This window comes from Tursiops truncatus, chromosome 7, assembly GCF_011762595.2.
Source record: "Tursiops truncatus isolate mTurTru1 chromosome 7, mTurTru1.mat.Y, whole genome shotgun sequence".
Lineage (NCBI taxonomy): Eukaryota > Metazoa > Chordata > Mammalia > Artiodactyla > Delphinidae > Tursiops > Tursiops truncatus.
The window spans coordinates 30,663,711-30,683,712 of record NC_047040.1 but is presented as its reverse complement, the minus strand read 5'-3'; the positions used below and the strand labels follow the sequence as shown (position 1 = coordinate 30,683,712).

General features: G+C 38.7%; 1 protein-coding gene across 4 annotated transcripts in view; it reads left to right on the top strand.

Annotated features, from left to right (window-relative positions):
- Positions 1-20,002, top strand: part of PARD3B (par-3 family cell polarity regulator beta) — a 1,035,628-nt gene that overhangs the window by 541,979 nt on the left and 473,647 nt on the right. For all 4 annotated transcript variants that reach the window (XM_073807366.1, XM_073807365.1, XM_019939073.3 and 1 more), the window contains one exon: positions 859-987. In XM_073807366.1, coding sequence (XP_073663467.1) covers positions 859-987 — 129 coding nt within the window. The remainder of the gene's footprint in view (positions 1-858; positions 988-20,002) is intronic.

Genomic DNA, 20,002 nt, shown 5'->3' with positions numbered 1-20,002 from the left:
TTGGGTCAAATCCACGAGTTCATCATATATTCAGTTAGGGCTAAGGATTTCAAAGTTGCACCCAAGCCCTTGTAACTGTTTCCTTAAACTTCTCCAAGAGTGGGTCAGCCTGTCTCAGGTTGCTCTATGCATATAGAGAAGTATTTGGAATACCCAAAGCAAGAGGCTTTTTTTTTTTTTGTCATTTATTTTTGTTTGATAGCATCATCTTCTTGGCTAAATATATACTGTCAATTTACCTTTCAAGAAATCATATTCGTTGAAACTGGCTGGTTCCATTGAACTTTCTCATGGCATGGAAGTAGCACTATAGCTTTTTATATAGTTCTAGATCATGATAGAAAATGGGCCAAATGACTAATGTAGCTCCAAATTACAATCTCCAATAATCTATGGGAACCTGATGACTATCATTTTCTAAACATGGAAAATTGTAGAATTACAACAAAAAAACTTACGCCTCAAGAATTGACTGTGTGATAACGGTCCATTTCTCCTGTTTGTATTCGGCAGAGAATGGTAACAGCTAAGCATTTGAAATCAGCTTCCTTCCTACTTGAGGAATCATTCTCTGGTATCTGTCAGTTTGATTTGTCCTTGCTAAGAATGTGATGTCTTAGGGAAAATTGCTGATGCCAATTACTGAATGTCTGAGACTGTCCAGCACCACAATAATGATGGTTGGTATATTGCTAGCATCATAAACATAGTTGGTTTGGGCTCATGTATTCAGTTTTCATCTTTCCAGAGCTTCACTGATCATGGGAGCCCATTTGCTGCTTGCTTTCAAAAACCATCTAGGGCGGAAGGGGATGGCAAGTTTTTAATTGTGGCTGCTCATACGGTTGCCTGCATTAGGTAAATGGCAGAGATGTGACTGGACGAACTCAGGAAGAGCTCGTGGCCATGCTGAGGAGCACCAAGCAGGGAGAGACCGCATCACTGGTCATCGCCCGCCAGGAAGGAACTTTTCTGCCCCGAGAGCTGGTAATGTTCAGATCACAGTCTTACTGAATTTTCAATACAGAACATAATACACTCAGTGAATTCATAATAGCTGAGAAATGGGTTCTAAGTCATGGGCTTCATTTGTTAAAAAAAAAAAAAAAAAAGAAAAGAAGTGAATCACACTTACAGTGTTTTGCCCCTATTTGGGGTATCACTGTTTTAGTGATGATGATGTAATGATGCAGTGAGGTAGGTAACTGCAAACAGTGCTTCAAGTGTACGAATTCAAACACCCTTCAAGGAGGCAATTTAACCGTATTTGATAAAATAAAATGCACATTGAATATGTGCTATGGGCTAGGCCCTGTGCAAAACACAACCAGCAGAAATGTTCATGGCCCTACCTTAGTGCAGTTAGCAGTCAAAGGGAAATTAAAATATAATCAAGTATTTAAAACGGTGATGAAGATTATGAAAGCAAACTGTGGAGTGCTACAGTAATATATAACAAGGGAATTTAACCTAGTATTGAAGGCTAGGAAAGGCATCTCAAGAGAGAGAATTTCAAGTCTTATTAAAAATGTGTACCCTTTAAAAAAAAAAAAAGTGTACCCTTTGACCTAGTAACTATACTTTTAGCAATTTGTCCTAAACTGATCATCAAAGATGTGGAAAAAATTCTTCTATATTGATTTTTTTCTCCGGTCCTATTTATTATAGTGATATATTGGGCATGGTACAACAAGAAGGTACTGGTTAAATAAATAACTGCATCGCTTTCCAATGAAATATAGTGAGTACTTAAAATGGTCTCTGTGAGGAATTAATAATAATATGAGAAATGTTCATTGGATATTATTAAGTAAAAAGTTGGGTATAAAATGACATATGCAATATGACAAATTACATTAAAAATCTTTTTTAAAAAGCTGGAAGGAGATGCACTCAGATTGTTGGGATTATGAGAGATTTTTATTTTCTCTTTTTTTTTTTTTTTACAATGAACACATAATATTTATTATTGAAATATTTAAGGAGGCTTTAGAAACTTCAAAGGACTTTTATGGCTAATAATAAAGTAGAATAGATGTGGTCAAAGGACTTCTAATTACCCTTTGTTTTTTATTTCCTTTGAATCTATACAAGAAATGACAAAGGCACATATGGGTAATATGATAGGTTCCCCGAGTTAAATCATCAGAATAGTGAGTGTTGGGAAAATTGAGTATAGTTAACTTGAAAAAAAAAGTTTAGTACTGATAATTGCTATCACATATATAAAGAGTTATTGTATGGATTGGAAAGTAAATTTTAGTCTGTTTCTTCAGATAGTTTATATCCATTAATTTATTTATGCATTAATCCAACAAACAAGTTATTGAGCATGCGCTGTGCACTAACTTGGAGGTTCTGGGGATACAAAAATAATTAAGACTAATTTCCTGTCCTATGTGAGCCTGTTCCAAGACAAATAGTTGGGAGTGATAATGTTACAAGCACTTTCTAACTGTTGAAGCTGTCCAAGATGGAAACAGGTTATTTAGCATACTGAAACAGAACCTGCCTCACCATCTGTCAAAGATGCTCCAGAAACAGTTCTCCTGTTGGTAAGGTGATAAGACTAGATAACCTCTAAGATACCTACTCTGGGTCTAATATTCTGTTACATGTGTTTATATCCATATTTGAATATACAGCCTTCCTGAACCTCCTCTCTTATATATTAACCCTCCTTAGTACTGGCCAAAGGAACCCCTTCCTTCCATGTTTCTGTACCATGGAGTTTCCTTTCGATCCTTCGTCATCTTTCCCATCATCTTATCCATTTTTCCTCTTGTCCTCTTTTATGCTTTGAGAAGATCCGTGGTAAAATAGGAAAGGGGAGATGCACTCCCCACCTCCTTTCCGCTAGTGGACTCCTCCACGCTCAGCGCTTTGGAAGGCAGAACCTTGAGTTACGGCCTCATCTCCTCACTGAAGCTCCGGACTCTTCCTAAAGAGAAATGCTGTCAAAACTCGAAGTCTAGATTTTTTTTCTCTAAATTCAGATGGATTCTTTCCCTCAATCTTTTATTTATCCAAAGACGTTGGTCTTTCTCTACAAGGGTCAAAGTGAAAAGAAACAACGCAAAAGGGGGCAGCATGGATATATAGCAGGAAGCCCTTACACGTCTTATTTAATTCATTGGTTGCTGGTGATAAAAGTGGTTAGAAAACCTCAGTAGGACTATGTACTTGTTTCAGGGATAGGAGAACTAAGAAAGAAGTTTTGATTGTGTATTCTTTTGAACTGTGGTCCTGTCAGGAGTAAAATCCTGCACATAGAGAGAAATATTCCAGGCAGCCCCTAGGCATGCGGAGGAACCCAATAGCAGAGCTCCAGCTAGGAACTCCAACACTCAGGAGTCCCTCGTTCCCCATCTAACAGTTAGTTATACCCCTTTTCCATATGTCCTCTAGAATTCCCAACTGCACAGCTAATTCCTTCTTCCTATAAGCTCTCCCAGCCCCCCTTATCCCCACCAACTCCCACCCCTGCCCCCAGAAAGGGGGAAAGGGATGCTGATCTTATTCAAGTTTGAAACTCTGGAAGCATTTTTAGTCAAAGACAATTACATCTAGAAGTTAGCAAATGGAATAATAGAAGTTTTGGACTAAAGGGAGCTGAAAGAATCTGTGAGTCCAGCTCTACTTTTGTAGCTGAGAAAACAGAGGCTCAGGGTGGTTGAGTAACCGTGGGCCATGTGTCCATGGGCCCACAGTCAGCAGGAACTAGATGCCTAGGTTTCTTAGTATTTACTATTGTCTCTGAAGCTCAACTTCTGTCCTTACTACCTACTGTGTGATCCAGAGCAGATCACAAAATCATTCTGAGGCTCAGTCCTCATCTGTATCGTTAGATTTCTGTGACAGTTAAAAGAGATGATGCATGCAAAGCTCTAAGTGTTGCTTCTGGTCAATTGTAAGTACTAAATATGTTAGCTATACTTGTTTCTTCTAGTACATTACCACTTCTGTGGTATTGTAAACACAATACTGTATAGGTATTATGGGGTAAATAGATTTATGCAGGCTTACCTGGGATTAACCACTATTTTGAACCTTGATTGTTTTCTTTTTCATTATTTTAATATGTATTCTGGTATCCAAAATACAGAATTACAGACAAAATTTGTGTAACCCACCAAATTTCCAAGCCAGGCAGTCTGTATATATTATTTCACTCTCATTTAATATAATTTAGTGAAATTGGATTTCTATCCCAGAAAGTGATATCATAGGCCAAACCCACCAGGGAGCATATTAAATTAATTGTGCGACTATGAGATTATAAGTGAAAATAAATTCTTTGTTCTCATCATTTTCTTTGTTATACAAAATTTGGAGGGCATGTGGTTAGTGTCCATTCTCTTAGAATTCTCTGGCAAACAGTCTCTTTGAAAAATATTTGACTTCTAACTGTTCAAATATGTGGAATATTCTTTGTAACCACAGCAAAGCAAGGGCCTTTGAGGCTAACAAGCACTGAAGTAATGTGGACCCAGAATCTTTGTTTTGGAGAAATGTGGAATAATATTATTTTTCCAGCCCAAATACCTGTCTTGAATGCTAAACAGCAGGAACTCTGCAGGAAGTTTATAAAGAGGTCATGTTTGGCATTCATGGGCTATTTCAGTGGGAAATACTCAGAGTGTGGCACTGGACTATTTGAAAGCACAGAATAAAGAAGAGTGTGCGACGTGATACATCTTTGTATTTTTCTTTCAAAAAATTGAAGGTGGTATCATTTTGGTCTCTTCTCCCTTATTGTGATTGATGCACACACTTGACTTGCCATTGAAAATCTGGCAGGATGAAGGAAGGACAGCACTTCCTGCTTTTGTCTTGTTCTATCTCCTTTGAAGAAAACAAACTGTTTATTGGTTTCCTGTTCAGAGAAACTGTCCTCTCCCTTTTGTTAAGCTGTGCTATTTCGTGAGCTCTGTACCCTCTTAACAGCACTGCTCTGCCTATTTTCAGACAGTTAAATCTTCCTTACTTCCTTGTTATCATTAGCTTCCTGTGAAGTCTTAACGCTCACAGCCAAGGGAGCATGTGGTCAGCAGTTCCACAGGAAGGCCCAATATAGGATGGTCTCTCGAATGTGACCCTCTGTCATTCCAAAGGCCTCAGCATCCATTTCCTGGTCATTTCTCCTGACTTGCCACATCAGAGAACTGTGCTGAACGCTTGTATTTGCTGGTCCATGTCTTCCTTCCGGAGTAATTGGTTAGTATCACAAGTATAGCAGCACGTTTAGCCAACTTTCTTTCCATCTGTGGCAGTCTGGGTTGAAAATCAAATGAAAGGAATTTATATAATAACATCATTTAATAGCATCATTACTATTTAGCTCTTTCGAGTATTTTTACCAAAAGAACTGTGCTTCAAAAGTAATCTTTCCAGAATCCCAGTCCAGAAGATCCTTTGATGTTCTCATCCCCTTACTGGGTGAGAGTTTATTAAAGAGGTGTTCACATAAGGAACATTTTTGCAAAAGGGACTTTGAGATTAGTGTTGGTAATAGAATCAGAAGGTGAAACTGCTGTATCTGCACCTGTACTTGAAACAAAAACTATGCTACTTATTCGGTGGTTTGTTTGGTCTGTTCTGTGAGAGACATGGTCTGCAAGTTCTTTTCCATCCCTGATACCTAAAATTATTTTCATCTTGTGCAAAGTGTCAGATAAAGCTCTCTTTCCATTCAGAAAAGATTCTGAAAAACTAAAGGTTTTCTATGTATTCCAGGCCTGTATTTTTAAGAACTTCAGAGAAAGCAGCACTTTATTATTTGCCACGTATGTGCATGTATGTGTACATGTATGTGGCTGTCTCCTTTTGTTTACGGGGGAAAAAAGAAGTATTCTGCCATTTCATTGTTAACCTGTTTAACGTTTCATGTTCTGACCTGCTGCCTTATCTTTAAATTATCCTGAAAATCACAGCAAACCCTGGTGGGTAAAACAAGCTGAGAAAATTTCAAATGTATTTATAATTTCTACCTGCCACGTTTGCCCGCTATTAAGCACTGGCCTCTGCAAGGGGCAATACCTACATTTCAAGCAAGCAAGTTGCTCCTGCCTGGAATGATTGAGATCCCAAAGTTAGCCATGTTTGTCATGCTGATCTGACCTTCCCTCAGGAACATCGCTTTTGCTGAGAAAAAACTGGTGCATGAGTATGTGGAGGCTCTGTTAATAGTTGCTGAGATCGGTGTATTCCAGCACTACTGTTCCACCAGTCCCGGTAACCACCTTAGCAAATGGCACATAGCCCCAACCCCTTCACGGTTTACTCTATCTTCTTCCTAAGTGAAAAATTCACACCTCAGATGTCAAATTATTTAACATCGTGAACCATGCAAGAATTTTAGCTTGGAAACTTAGATGAACCTCATTTAACTGACATTTTATTCCCTTTGGCTATTTGATTCAAAATGATTCCATGCTTAATTAACCAAGGTACTTAAGGAGGAATGAATATTATAGTGGTTATTTGTGGATAAGTAGCAGAAATTGAAGGATGGTTTCAGAATGATTTTTCTACCTAAACCAAGGGTGCAAGAGTTATGTTTTAGAATTTAAATAATTATGCAAAAACCAAAATGCATTGCTATATTTTATAGATTCTCCAAGTAACTCAGTTCTATGACTTCAAATGGAGTCCTTGCTAAGATACAATCTCCACTTCTGCCTCTTTCTACAGTAATTTCAGTTTCCTTCTTACTGCATTTCTGTTCAACCAGTAGTCAAGGCTCTGCAGCATGGCCTCCAGAATCAACAAGATGTGTCCCTGTCCTCAAGAAGCTTCTAGCCCATAAAGAAAAAAGAGTGATGAGTTGATCAAATTATGCAAATAAAGTGTTACGGGAATTCAAAGTTGGGGACCAAAAAACCTTTAAGAACCTAATGGTATTGGAGAAGAATCTTGATGATTGAGTAGGATTTCAAAATGCAGAGCTACAGGGGGAAGGAGATAGCGTCTTCAGATACTCAGAGGCTGGAAAATACAAAATACATCAAGGAGATAGTAAGTAGCCCATCCTGGTAGATTACTGAGCAAGGAGCTATCATGAGTAGTATTGTTTGTAAGGGGTGAAAAGGTATTAGGATACCTGCTAGAATCTGTTGCAGTTCACTAGACTGTAATGACGGGGAGCTTAAGAGCTGGGTTTAGTCAGACCTGGGTTGAATCCTGGCTCTCCTACTGATTGGCTGAATGGTCACAATTAAGTTACTTCCCTATGCCCCCACTCATCACAAACATGGGGATCAGATTTTGTCTACCTTAGAGACTGTTTGTTAGCATTAAATGAGATGCATGTATAGGGCACACAGAATGGGATTCAGCAAATGTTACTTGTTATCGTTATTGCTCATCTAAATAAGAGAGATTAAGTGCACAGTTAGGGCTTCCCACTCATTGGGAACAGAGAGGGGTATGGAAATAGAAACTTTGGCTTTGGCATGTGATAGATGTTAGGGTAATGGAATGAGATATATCAAATCTACCCAAGTTTTGAGTTTGGATCTCAAACCCAAGTTTGAGTTCTTCTATCTAGAGACAGAAGATACATAGGCAGGTTTGGAGAAGAAAACGATTATTTTTGGCCTAGAATTGTGTTCCTTTCATGGATCCCAAGCTGGTCTATGGCCAGTGATCATCAGCATTTTTGCCTTCTCCCTGCTCTCTAGCCATTCCAAACTTTTTTTTCACTTGTTTAAAACATTACCAGTGCCCTCTCTTTGTCAGTCAATTGCTGTGAGACTTCGTTCTCCTTAGGACACCCCCTCCCTTCCCTCTCACTGTACAACTCCTTAAGACATTCACTTACAGAGCCTCCTTGAACCCCCAAGTCTGGGTTATGGAGCCTCACTTAGTTTTCCATTTATATTCAAAACTTACCATGCTTCTGAGTCACCTTAAGAACTGTAGACAAATAGCAATTAAGAGTCCAGGTTTGGGAGTCTCATGGGCTGAATCCCTGCTTCACAATCTTACTCAACCTCTCTGCCTCAGTTTCTTCACTTGTCAAATAAGGATGATGATAGCACCTACCTTGTAGGGTTGTTGTGAGAATTAGTTGAGCATGGATGCTAACACGTGGTAGGTGTCGAATAGTATTGACTCCTGTTATTTCCCATGCCTGGTGCACGCTGTGTGCTCAGTATATATTTGTTGACTGAATAAGTGAAAGCTATGCATTATTAAAGTAGACAATATAGAAAGCTGGAAAAGGTATTGCTAGAACAGCTATTACCCCTGATCTATATCTAGTCTGTATTGAATGCATTATCCATCCTGCTACAATCATTTTAAAACAAAAAATATGCAGAGACTTCCTTAGATATCAGGGCACTAGCAACTTTAATTACACACAAGACAATGAGGATAAGGATAGTTAGTATTAGATGTAAAGATGTAGACATAGAGAATGGACTTAAGGACACAGGGTGGGAGGGGGAAGCTGGGGCGAAGTGAGAGTGGCATGGACATATGTACACTACCGAATGTACAATAGCTAGCTAGTGGGAAGCAGCTGCATAGCACTGCATAGCACAGGGAGATCAGCTCGGTGCCTTGTGACCACCTAGAGGGGTGGGATAGGGAGGGTGGGAGAGAGAAGCAAGAGGGAGGGGATATGGGGATATATGTATGCATATGGCTGATTCACTTTGTTGTACCACAGAAACTAACACAGTATTGTGAAGCAGTTATACTGCAATAAAAATCTATTAATTTTTTTTAAAATAAATATACATGACAGTTTAGGTAGTTTAAATTATCATGAAGAAGACATTTGCATGGTCTAGTTGTACAGTTTATTTGTAAAGACATATAAAAACAATAAGTATAAGTACTTTTTATTTTAAAACATTAGAGGTATTTTTGAAGTATTAAAAGTATTTTAAAGTACTTTTAACATGTTTCAATCTTGGCTACAATAACGTGTTAGAACAATGGTCCTCAAAACATGGTCTCAGCCCAGCAGTATAGCATCACCTGGGAACTTGTTAAACATGCAAATTCTCAGGCTCCCTCCAGAGCTAAGAAATCAGAAACTCTAGGGGTGGAGCTCAAAGATGTATTTTAACAAGCACTCCAGATAGTTCTGATGCTCCCTCAAATTTGAGAACCACTGGAATAGTGGTTTAGTTGTAGAGTGTAATAAGGCCTGTAGGATAACTTACTGCCTGTAGCTGACTAGCTTCAGTAATCACATTTTCAACTTTATCTTTCTGTTCTGCAAACAATTTCCTGCTCTGTGAAAAGTATTCAGTGAGGGCTACCCTGGTGGCACAGTGGTTGAGAGTCTGCCTGCCGATGCAGGGGACACGGGTTCGTGCCCCGGTCCGGGAGGATCCCACATGCCGCGGAGCAGCTGGGCCCGTGAGCCGTGGCCGCTGAGCCTGCGCGTCCGGAGCCTGTGCTCCACAGTGGGAGAGGCCACAGTGGTGAGAGGCCCGCGTACCGCAAAAAAAAAAAAGAAAAAGAAAAAGAAAAAGGTATTCAGTGCAAATCTCAAGCGCAATTGAGTTACGTATCTTTAGCCACGTGCCCCTCATTTTGGCAAAGGGCCAGTACTGAACGCAATCCAGTTACTCAGCTCAATTACACCTGATTCATTTAGGCAAACTCAATTGTACTTGACTTTTTCATGCCCAACTCGATTGTGCTTTAAAATTTTCACTCTCAATTTGATTGTGCTCAAAGTGTGTTATGTGCCACCTTGTAACTTTTAGATTTAGACACATACCAAAGGGAGGTACTTTTAGGGAAGCTTAGAAGATTGGGTTATTGGCATTTGTTTGCAGTTACATTTATTTTATCTCCCACATGGTGTGCTGCAGGTAAGGTATCCTCCACTGGCCCCGTGCATGGACCATAATCTACCATCCCCATTCTGCTGTGTTGAATTCAGGTCAAAGTTTGTAAAGTTCCTGAGAAAGTAATCCTCGTGTACTGTCACAGAGCCACTATGCTTAGTTGTTCCCATTTATCTCATTTTAAAGGTGGCAAAAAATGAGGCACAGAGATATTGCCCTGTACCAAAATTTATACTGTTTGTCAAAATCAGAAATATTTTTAAAGGAAGACTTCCACCTCACTGAGATGAGCATCGTGCCTTCTCACTTGTGCTGTGTACTAAAAGACCAGACCCTTAATCTCTGCCAATTTTTAAAAATGCATTCAAGAACCCACAAGGCTGAGGGATTAATAGTCATCTGCTACTCCCTGGGAAGTGCTCATACCTAAAAGAATCTTACTGAACCCTTGTCAGCAAAATCTAGTCTTGATAAAATAGATGATGATAAATGCTCTGGTTCAGCATTATTAAAACAGATGGTGGAAGTGCTGGCCATTTTGCCTGGTTGTATGGCTTCCAGGTGTCAGAATGAAATACTTAATGGGTTTTATCACAAGACTGGTTTTGTTGGAGTGCGGAAGGGGTTCAAGGAGGAGTGTTCTGTGCTGAAAAGAAGCTCTCCTGACATTCAGAGGACTGGGGCCTAATTACATTCTCTTGCAAAGTTAAGGATGAAGAGCCATGAGATCTGGCCGTACTCTCATGGCACAAGACATATGTCTTATTAGTGGCCACTGTGGCCATGATTAGGCTTCCGGAGGCTAGAAAAAAGAAGAGTGTTCTGAATATACATGTTTAAACAGCTCAGAAAAAGGAATATTGTGACCAGCCACAGACTGTATCCTTCTTACTATCCAGTTAGCAAAATGTTACCAGTAATTCATGCCAGCTGTTGCTATGGAACAGCTGGATAAGAAGGTGTTACCAAGCTCAGGGATGACCTTGATTTGCCTAATTACCCCGATGCCTGTGATCAGTACATTTGTTAAGGTACATTCGCTGTAAGATAAGGAAATGCGTTCATTTTGTAAAGGATATTTAAAGATTAAGGGGAAAAAAGTACTTCCATAATTGGTTGTGGTCGACTTTTCCAGCTGTTATCAAAGTAAATACCACATATGTGAAACTGCCGCGAGAGTCCCTTTCACTTTGAAAGTATACCGAGAGGTTTGAACATGTTGCATCTGCCTGTTTTTCAAGAAAATGTGTGATCTTTGTCGTTAAAGAATATCAGCTTAAGATTGTTACTTTTCTTTTCTTTTTTTTTTTCCTAAGGGCTGATAAAACAGAGATAGACACTTAAGTAACAATCTGTTGCCACTTACCTCTTCCCATGCCCCGTCCCTAAAGAGTCTCTGGGCAATGACTTTTAAATATGTTCTCATTATTTTTAATGAGTGTGCAGAACGTATGATGCATAATGCACCAGTAGATAGGTGCCCTTCTACTGAACTTGTCAGATACAATAAAACATCGAAGGAGTTAAGATGCATTTTTCTTTAAGATATTAGAATTATTTAAATTAAGATGCCCAAGTACAAATCATGTACTATTCAATTCCTGTTGCTGCCTAAAGAAAGCCCCACCCCAGTCTTAGTTCTCTCTTTAAAAAAGAATGTTTTATCACAATGTTAAGAAGACAAAAGGACATTTAATATTGTTATATCTCTTTAAGTATACCCTTCTTTAAATCTGCCCCAGTGGCAGGATATTCAATTATAAACGAGCTCAATTATGTTTCCTGGCCACTTACTGAGTTATATGAAGGACTTTTATCACCGAGTCTTTCCGTAATTAATTCTTTGCATTTCTTAGAGGCTTAGGACCTAAGGAAGGATTGTTTAACAGCTTAAAATGTTATTTCAATTTTCTTATATTTCCTCTTTCTCTTCTTTTCCTGCTTCTCTCCATTTCTTTCTTGCTCTAACCTATCATCCTGCCTTTCTGGAAACAAATAACACTTAGTATGGTATCTCTCAATTGCAGAATATTTTTATTTCTATATTACATTAAAATGCCAGGTGGTGACGAAGAGGAAGGTAATAGTATATTATGTTAAACTACATTAAAATGCCAAGCGGTAGATGAAGATGGTGGTAGAATGGAGAAATATATCATCCCCAAGAACAACAAAGCCTCCCCTTGCTGGTCTTTGTTGCATAAATATTGGTGCCTCTGGCTCCTGGTTTATGGAACTGTCAGCCTTAGCACCCTCCAGGTGTTACAGACTTTCAGCCTGACTCAACAGGGCTCCCTTCTCTCCTTCCTAGCAGCTACATCTTTCAACTGTAGACCCTTGACTTCCCGCTGGAGGGGAAAAACACACAGAAACAAACAAACAAAAAACCAGAAAGTGGCAAAACACAAAAACACCCAACCACAGCATGTTACCCATGACTTGCTTGCACTCCATCTCCCTGAGATCACATGCTTCTCATCCATGATACACAAAGAGACTGATGTTCAGGAGAATTGTCTTCTTGGGCCTCCCTTTCCCTCTATGTCTGGATCTACATTGATGATAACAGGACCCAGTTGTTCAATAAATATTTACTGAACATCTATTTCCAGTTCAGTTGATCAAACACTTATTGTTTGTTTATGCTAGATGTTGTACCAGGCACTGGGTATTCTAAGATGCACTAAATCGTGATCCCTGAACTACCGGAGCTTATAGACAATGCTAAGCGCCGTTAGAGAAACAGGGTAAGAATATGGCATAGTACCTATCATCTGTGGGGAAAGCTAGTGGGAGGAAGTAGGTGTACAAATTTAAGGAAGAAGCTGAGAGATTAATAGTGAACTAGAAGTTTAAAAAGAAAGAAATTAATAAGCGTTTTTAAATCATGAAAAATTTCATTTATGGGGTAGGACTTTGGTTGAGCCATGGATAAATTCAAAGAAGCAAAGAGGGAAAAACTTCCAGGAATATGGAGAAGCATGAGCCAAAGGCAGGAAGGAAAACTGAGGAAAAGGAAGGAGTAGAGAAATGACGCGTCTTGGTTATAGTGATATTCTTGTTGGCTACTTACGCTATCACAGCAAAATTTGCAAGTCTATAACAAGGCCATTTCTAGGGATAGCATAAGAAATCCCTCAAATGTGAATTTAGGATCTATTTGAAGCCCTCTTTTATAAGGTCTTCGTTTATAAGTTTTGTGTTTGGGCTTATTCGTGTAGCCTACATTCAACTGGAGCATCTACTGGGCTGGAAAGTCCAAGATGGCATCCGTTACAAGGCTTTCAGTTGGTGCTGGCTGTTGGGTGGGGCACTTTGGTTCTCCTTCATGTGCCTTCTCATCCTCCAGAAGGCAGTACATCTTCCTTACATGACATTCTCAAGACAGCAGAAGCAGAAGATGCAGGTGTTCTTAAAGCCCAGCCTTGCAAGTTGCACAATGTTACTTCTGCCTCATTCTCTTGGCCAAAGCAAGTTACGTGGCCAATCAGGATTCACAAGAGAGGTGGATGGATTCTACATTTGGACAGAAAGAGCAGTAGTCATGTTTCAAGAAGGCATAATTCACTGGGACCAAAATTGCAGTCTCTCACGTTAGGTTAGGAAAGTTGGTGAGTACACTGTTCTATAGCAGAATGAGTATTGGTCAGGGATGTAAGATTCAGTTCCCAGCCCAGGGCTTCCACTGGATGGTTGAGTTTTTAGAAAGGCCATTTAACTTCTTGGGTCTTATCTTTCTGTATTGTATTCACAAAACTTTTATCGAGTTCTTAGTGCAAATAGAGTGCAAGAGATAAAAAGTCTATAAGCCATTCCCCTTTCCCTACTTTGCTGTTTAGCAACATTTTAACCATGACATTCTTGCTAAACATAAATTGCTGTCTCTATTCTGGATACTTCTCTCCCTAGGTGAGGGATATGCTTTTCCCTTTTTTTCCCATCCCATGTAGAGGTTTACTCTATAGTAGACACCCACGACCTGGATTGGGGACCAGGAGTCAGTGTTGGATAGTGTAGATAGTGATAAACTAATAAATACTAAGATTAAATCATCAGAATAAGAAGTATTTTGACAGTAAAATGGGAGAAGACTTTCCTTATCTATAAAATGAGAAGACTAAACTAAATGGTCTCTTAGATCTCTTCCTACTGGAAATTTCTGTGAATTTCTGTGCATCAGATCTTGGCATGACACCCCATAAAGACAGTGCCTGAATTATGGATAATCTGTGTATATAAATGGGCAGCAGGAGTCCACCTCTGAGTGTTTGTTCCACAGTTCAGAATGCCTTGGGAGCTTCTGACCTAAAGAATGCCTTCTCCTAAGTAAGTGTAGAGCTAACAAATTGCCAACAGATATCCCTCTTCTGGCCACCTTTTCAACCCCCTGCCATCGTGGTGCTTGTTGCCATAGTAGTTAGTGGACACAGATGGAGCCCTTCTTCTAATACTCTCCTGACACCACGATTGCTATGGGTACCATAACAGACTTCTCCCATAGCTAGCTCAGAAGAGAATGTGTTCCTTCTTTCCTAAATTGGAAATTTAGGTGTATTTTCCCATAGAACATTCTTAAATATAGTCCATCCAATAGAATGTAAATTCCTATGCACTGTTATGTTTTGAAGATACTGCAGAGTGAACAAACCATGCTGGCTAATTGAAACCTAGGCACAATTTACCAGTATTTCTTTTTAGGAAAATAAAAAATCGAGTCCCAAGAATCAAATTTACAAACCAACTTACAGCATACAACCTGTTTTCTGACTAGAAATTGCCTTGTCTATACCCACAGTCACAGTTTATTTAAAGCTTATTTCCATTACGCATAGAGAAAAGTGAATGAATTACAAACACGATTCATTCATATTTTGGCCATCCTTAATGGAATTAAAAAAAAAATCTCTGGGTTCTGGATCCTTCTATTAGAAAAAGATGACTGTGTCAACGCTAGCACCTTGATGAAAACTTGGCAGATATTTCCAATGTAATTATTAATGCAAGCCACCTCAGTTCCTCTTGGATACTAGACAGGTTGTAAATAAATTATATAAATAAATATTAATGTAATTATCAACTTGATAGTTTTATGTGCTATGTAGGCATGCAAGAAAATTAAACAAAGATGAAGGCTGCTGTACTTGTTCACGTGTGAGGACCTATATAAGAGTGACTTATTCCCCGTATGGTAAGGAGATAGATCGAGCACTAGATCGTACACTAGATCGAGCCTTATCCTCAGCTGCCTGAGTATGACTGTAAAAACATATATATATATGTAATTTTTCATGGTGGTTAAGTTAATAACATGCCACTATAATTTGTGTACTTGTTTTTGTACCTCTTTGTGTACTTTGGGAACCAAATCATATACATCCTAGCTGGAAAGAAAGTAAAGGCAAAATACCTACAAACAAGCTAGAGGCTTAGTTTTTTAAAAGCCCAGTCTTTGCAGTCAAATAGTAGTTCAGAGGTTCCTCTTTAACCTGCAGGGTTTCTTCATAAAAGAATACCGATAGCATGTAAATGTCTTACTTCCTTCACAAACCTTTGAAAATGTAACCCAAAGATTGCGTTGTCTCTCACCCTCAGCTCTCAGTAGCTCTCTAGGGAGTGGGCATGTCTTATCAGGCAGGAGCAACCAGGCAAGGGCAGCCGGCACATTGAGAGGCCAGGGCAGCGTAGTGGTCAAGGCCACTGGGCAGGTAGTGAAAGGCCTCTCGCTGTGTTAAACAAATGCGGTTTCCTTCCCGCCTTCTGCAGGAGCTAACTTTGTTTTGCACTTCTCTTCTGGTATAAGAACAGTAAGGATTCATAAGGCCATTCTGCCTGTGTGGAGATGTGCATTAGATTATCATAAACCCACAGATAAAAAGTGCAGTGGTCAATGAGAACAGGCATTCTTGGATGAAATAAAAGGTTTAATTGAAAGTGCTGTCCCATGGGAGATAGGTGATTGAGCGTGGTATTGTCGATGTCAATTACCATAGACCAGAGAGTGAAGAAAATAAAAGGAAGACCATTCTTTTTTTTTTTTTTTTTCTGAGTTCCCCAATCTGTTTCTCTTTAAGAGGAGGTAGGAGATTATCTTAATAGGATGCTAAGGAAAAAAAGTGAGCTCTTGTTCATACACAGTGTTCTTAGAACACTTATAAAATTCTAGGAAGTTGCAGCTGAATTTACTACTAGTACAGATATTTTTTATTGGAAGTTAGAGATCTAGACAGAGTACAAAGTGTACTGATGCTGAATAATGGTTAAAATTGATAAATATCTATTGTGTTGAGTTATATGAGTAAATGATTTGCACTTACAATTATAGAAATTTTTGGTTCTTTGATTATGTCTCTCAGCTTGTTTTTTTAGTAGGTTGGGTTTCTGTTCTACAATGTAACAGAAAAGAAAAAAATAAGTTGAAGAGGCTTTTGAACATACGGTCCCCATTAAACACTAAACGGCTTGCTTTGTATCACTAAGATATGGCTCCCTTATAAATCACGCATATTTGCCTAGCCATGCCCTACTTTTGATGTGGCTAAAACAATGAGATGAACTCTACATTCATAGAGACAAAGACTGGGATCAAGGACTGCCTTAACAAGAAAATAATTGGTCAGGTGTCTCTTTTACCAGTCATTAACATATTTGAATTAAGAGTTTGAGTTTCCTTTAGGTCAAATAGAGTAGAAAAAATATTCTGGATTATCTGTGCCTAATGTGCAATACATTTGAAAGGACAAAGACAGGGAGATACCAAATATATTTAGTATTTTACTTGGTGTTTTACACAATGCTGCCCAATTTAGTTAAAAAAAAAAAAAACCTGTCAAAGCAACTTTTAGTTTATTTGCTTTTCAGTCTTATTTAGAACAAATGAATTCGCTCAGTAAGTGAATTTAAACTTCTTAGACAATTGTTTAGGAGTGGACATAGACACAGTCTTAGGTTTGAATGTGAAAAATTGCTTTTTTAGGGTTAATTTGAACAGGGTAATTGCCAAGTAGTACCAGCTGTCATAATAAAGGAGAAGTGAGTGACAGGTTTACTCCACCCCATATCAAAACTCAAGAGCGGATATGGTGATCAGAAGAGCCAAAATAAATGTGAGTTCTTAGAAACATTTGCAAGCTATTTTCTTGCAAAGCTCAGCCCTTCATAGGCATCAAAGTACAAACGTGTCGTGATTAAGCTTAGCACTATTATAGAAATGAGAAAGTGGGATCACTGTTGCTGTAGATATGCCAAATGCACTACCTAATACTCCGAAGTTCCATTAGGTGATGGTGGTGACAGTGGTCTATATTACAAAGTATTGGGACTTAACTAGCAGTTTTTAAACTACTTTTAATATTAGTGAAAATGTCACCCATTTGAGCTGCAATAGAAGAACTAACTGATGCAGCACTTGTCTGCGATGCTCTTTAATATTTACTGCACACTTATTCTCAGGCATTCATTGGAATAGGTGCTAGTGGCATAAATAGAAGTGAAGTGGACCTTGTTGCCCTTGAAATCCTTGAAGATTTATATAATAACAAATAACTATAATGTGATTAGTGCTATAATTGAATTACGTATAGAGACCCAGGTGAGGGCCCAGCCACAGAGAGCAGGTGACAGTTCAGCTGGGTTTTGGTTGGTATGTAAGAGTTTTCAGTGGGTGTCAAAGTGGGAGGAGGAGAGAGAATTATTTTTAGAGAGAATCCCACCTAAGAAGTAAGAGAAGCTCTTTGTAACATTTAATTAATTAACTTCAGTTCTATCTAACAAACATGTTAGAAAGTTTAGGCCAGAAGTGTTAAAACTATGCTTTTGTAGATAAGATGCAAGACATACCTGTCCCTTTTTTTTGGGCCTTTTAATGCTATTATTTCAAGAAGGGCATTATGGCAGAGAAGTATCAAATAAATAATTTATGAAGTCATCCTCTAACAAATATTTTTTATACATATGCATTCTATCAGATGCTAAACTGGATTGAAAGTTGAATTAAACATAATACCTGCCTTTGGTGAGATCACAGTGCTATAGTGGAATCAGAACAGGCACACCAGCAAATAATTGTAAGAATAGAAAGAAAGGGATGAGAATCATAAGAAAAGGAGAAAAGCAGAAGAACGGAACTCAGAGGAAGGCAAATTGTTTTCCTACTGATAAAATCAGAGAAGGAAGAGGCAGCTTGCATGCTGAGACACAAAGACTGGGTGTTTGGAAATACTAAGTAAGGAGTCTTTGATTCCATTATAACTTTGCTGTAAAATTTCCTTTGAGATGAAAATAATTGCCGCACTTTATATATATACACACATACGAAATAAAGATGTTTCCCTATGTGTATGATTTCATTATCATAAAAAGTGTAGGTCTGTACCATCAGGAAAATGCTTGACTAAAAAGATTCATTCACTCTTTATGCTTAGATGATTCTTCATTTTTCATGTATCAGAGTAAAAATGGACCTGTGATGGATTAATTTAAAAAAATTTAATTCCTTAGTAATGAACTAAATTGAGATAGTCCTTGTTTATTCTTTGAAGCATACTTTACTTTGTTGGAAAATGAAGATCGGTTATTTCAGGGAAGAAAGAAGTCCTGCTAATCCTACATCTAGGGAAATATTGATTGGAAGTATGCTGAACTTTTAAACTTCTTGTAATTACAGACTGATTTTACAGGAATGAAGACCATAGAAATTGCTCCCTTACTCTTGGCCTGCTTTCCTGTATATATAACAGCAAAGGAGAAAAACATTTGGAAGATGAATACTGAAGAAGAATAATGCAAAGTTAAAGGCAACATTCAGCAGCCCAAGCCAGTTATTAGGACTCTGGGGCTTCTGAAGAGTCCCTCTTAAGAACGTGCCAGATCCAGTGCTGGGTTGCCTCAGGCCAGACAACCAACAGGGAGGGAACTCAACACACCACCCCCCATCAGCAGACAAGTGGATTAAAATTTTAATAAGCTCTGCCCACCAGAGCAATACCCAGCTCTACCCACCACCAGTCCCTTCCATCAGGAAGCTTGCACAAGCCTCTTAGATAGCCTCATCCACCAGAGGGCAGACAGCAGAAGCAAGAAGAACTACAAGCCTGTGAGACAAAAACAACAAACACAGAAAGATAGACAAGATGAAAAGGCAGAGAACTATGTACCAGATGAAGGAACAAGATAAAACCCCAGAAAAACAACTAAATGAAGTGGAGATAGGCAACCTTCCAGAAAAAGAATTCAGAATAATGAGAGTGAAGATGATCCAGGACCTCAGGAAAAGAATGGAGGCAAAGATAGAGAAGATGTAAGAAATGTTTAACTAAGACCTAGAAGAATTAAAGAGCAAACACCTAGAAGAATTAAAGAACAAACAAACAGAGAGGAACAATACAACAACTGAAATGAAAAATACACTAGAAGGGATCAATAACTGAGAATAACTGAGGCAGAAGAACGGATAAGTGACCTGGAAGACAGAACAGTGGAATTCACTGCTACAGAACAGAATAAAGAAAAAAGAATGAAAAAAAATGAAGAGAGCCTAAGAGACCTCTGGGACAACATTTAACACACCAACATTCATGTTATATGGGTCCCAGAAGGAGAAGAGAGAGAGAAAGGACCTGAGAAAATATTTGAAGAGATTATAGTTGAAAACTTCCCTAACATGGGAAAGGAAATAGCCACCCAAATCCAGGAAGCACAGAGAGTCCCAGGCAGTATAAACCCAAGGAGAGACCTCCAAGACACATAGTAATCAAACTGACAAAAATCAAAGACAAAGAAAAATTATTGAAAGCAACAAGGGAAACACGACAAATAACATACAAGGGAACTCCCATAAGGTTAACAGCTGATTTCTCAGCAGAAACTCTACAAGCCAGAAGGGAGTGGCATGATATACTTAAAGTGATGAAAGGGAAGAATCTACAACCAAGATTACTCTATCTGGAAGGGATCTCATTCAGATTCGATGGAGAAATCAAAAGCTTCATAGACAAGCAAAAGCTAAGAGAATTCAGCACCACCAAACCAGCTCTTCAACAAATGCTAAAGGAACTTCTCTAAGTGGGAAACACAAGAGAAGAAAAGGACCTACAAAATAAATCCCAAAACACTTAAGAAAATGGTCATAGGAACATACATATCGATAATTACCTTAAATGTGAATGGATGAAATGCTCCAACCAAAAGAT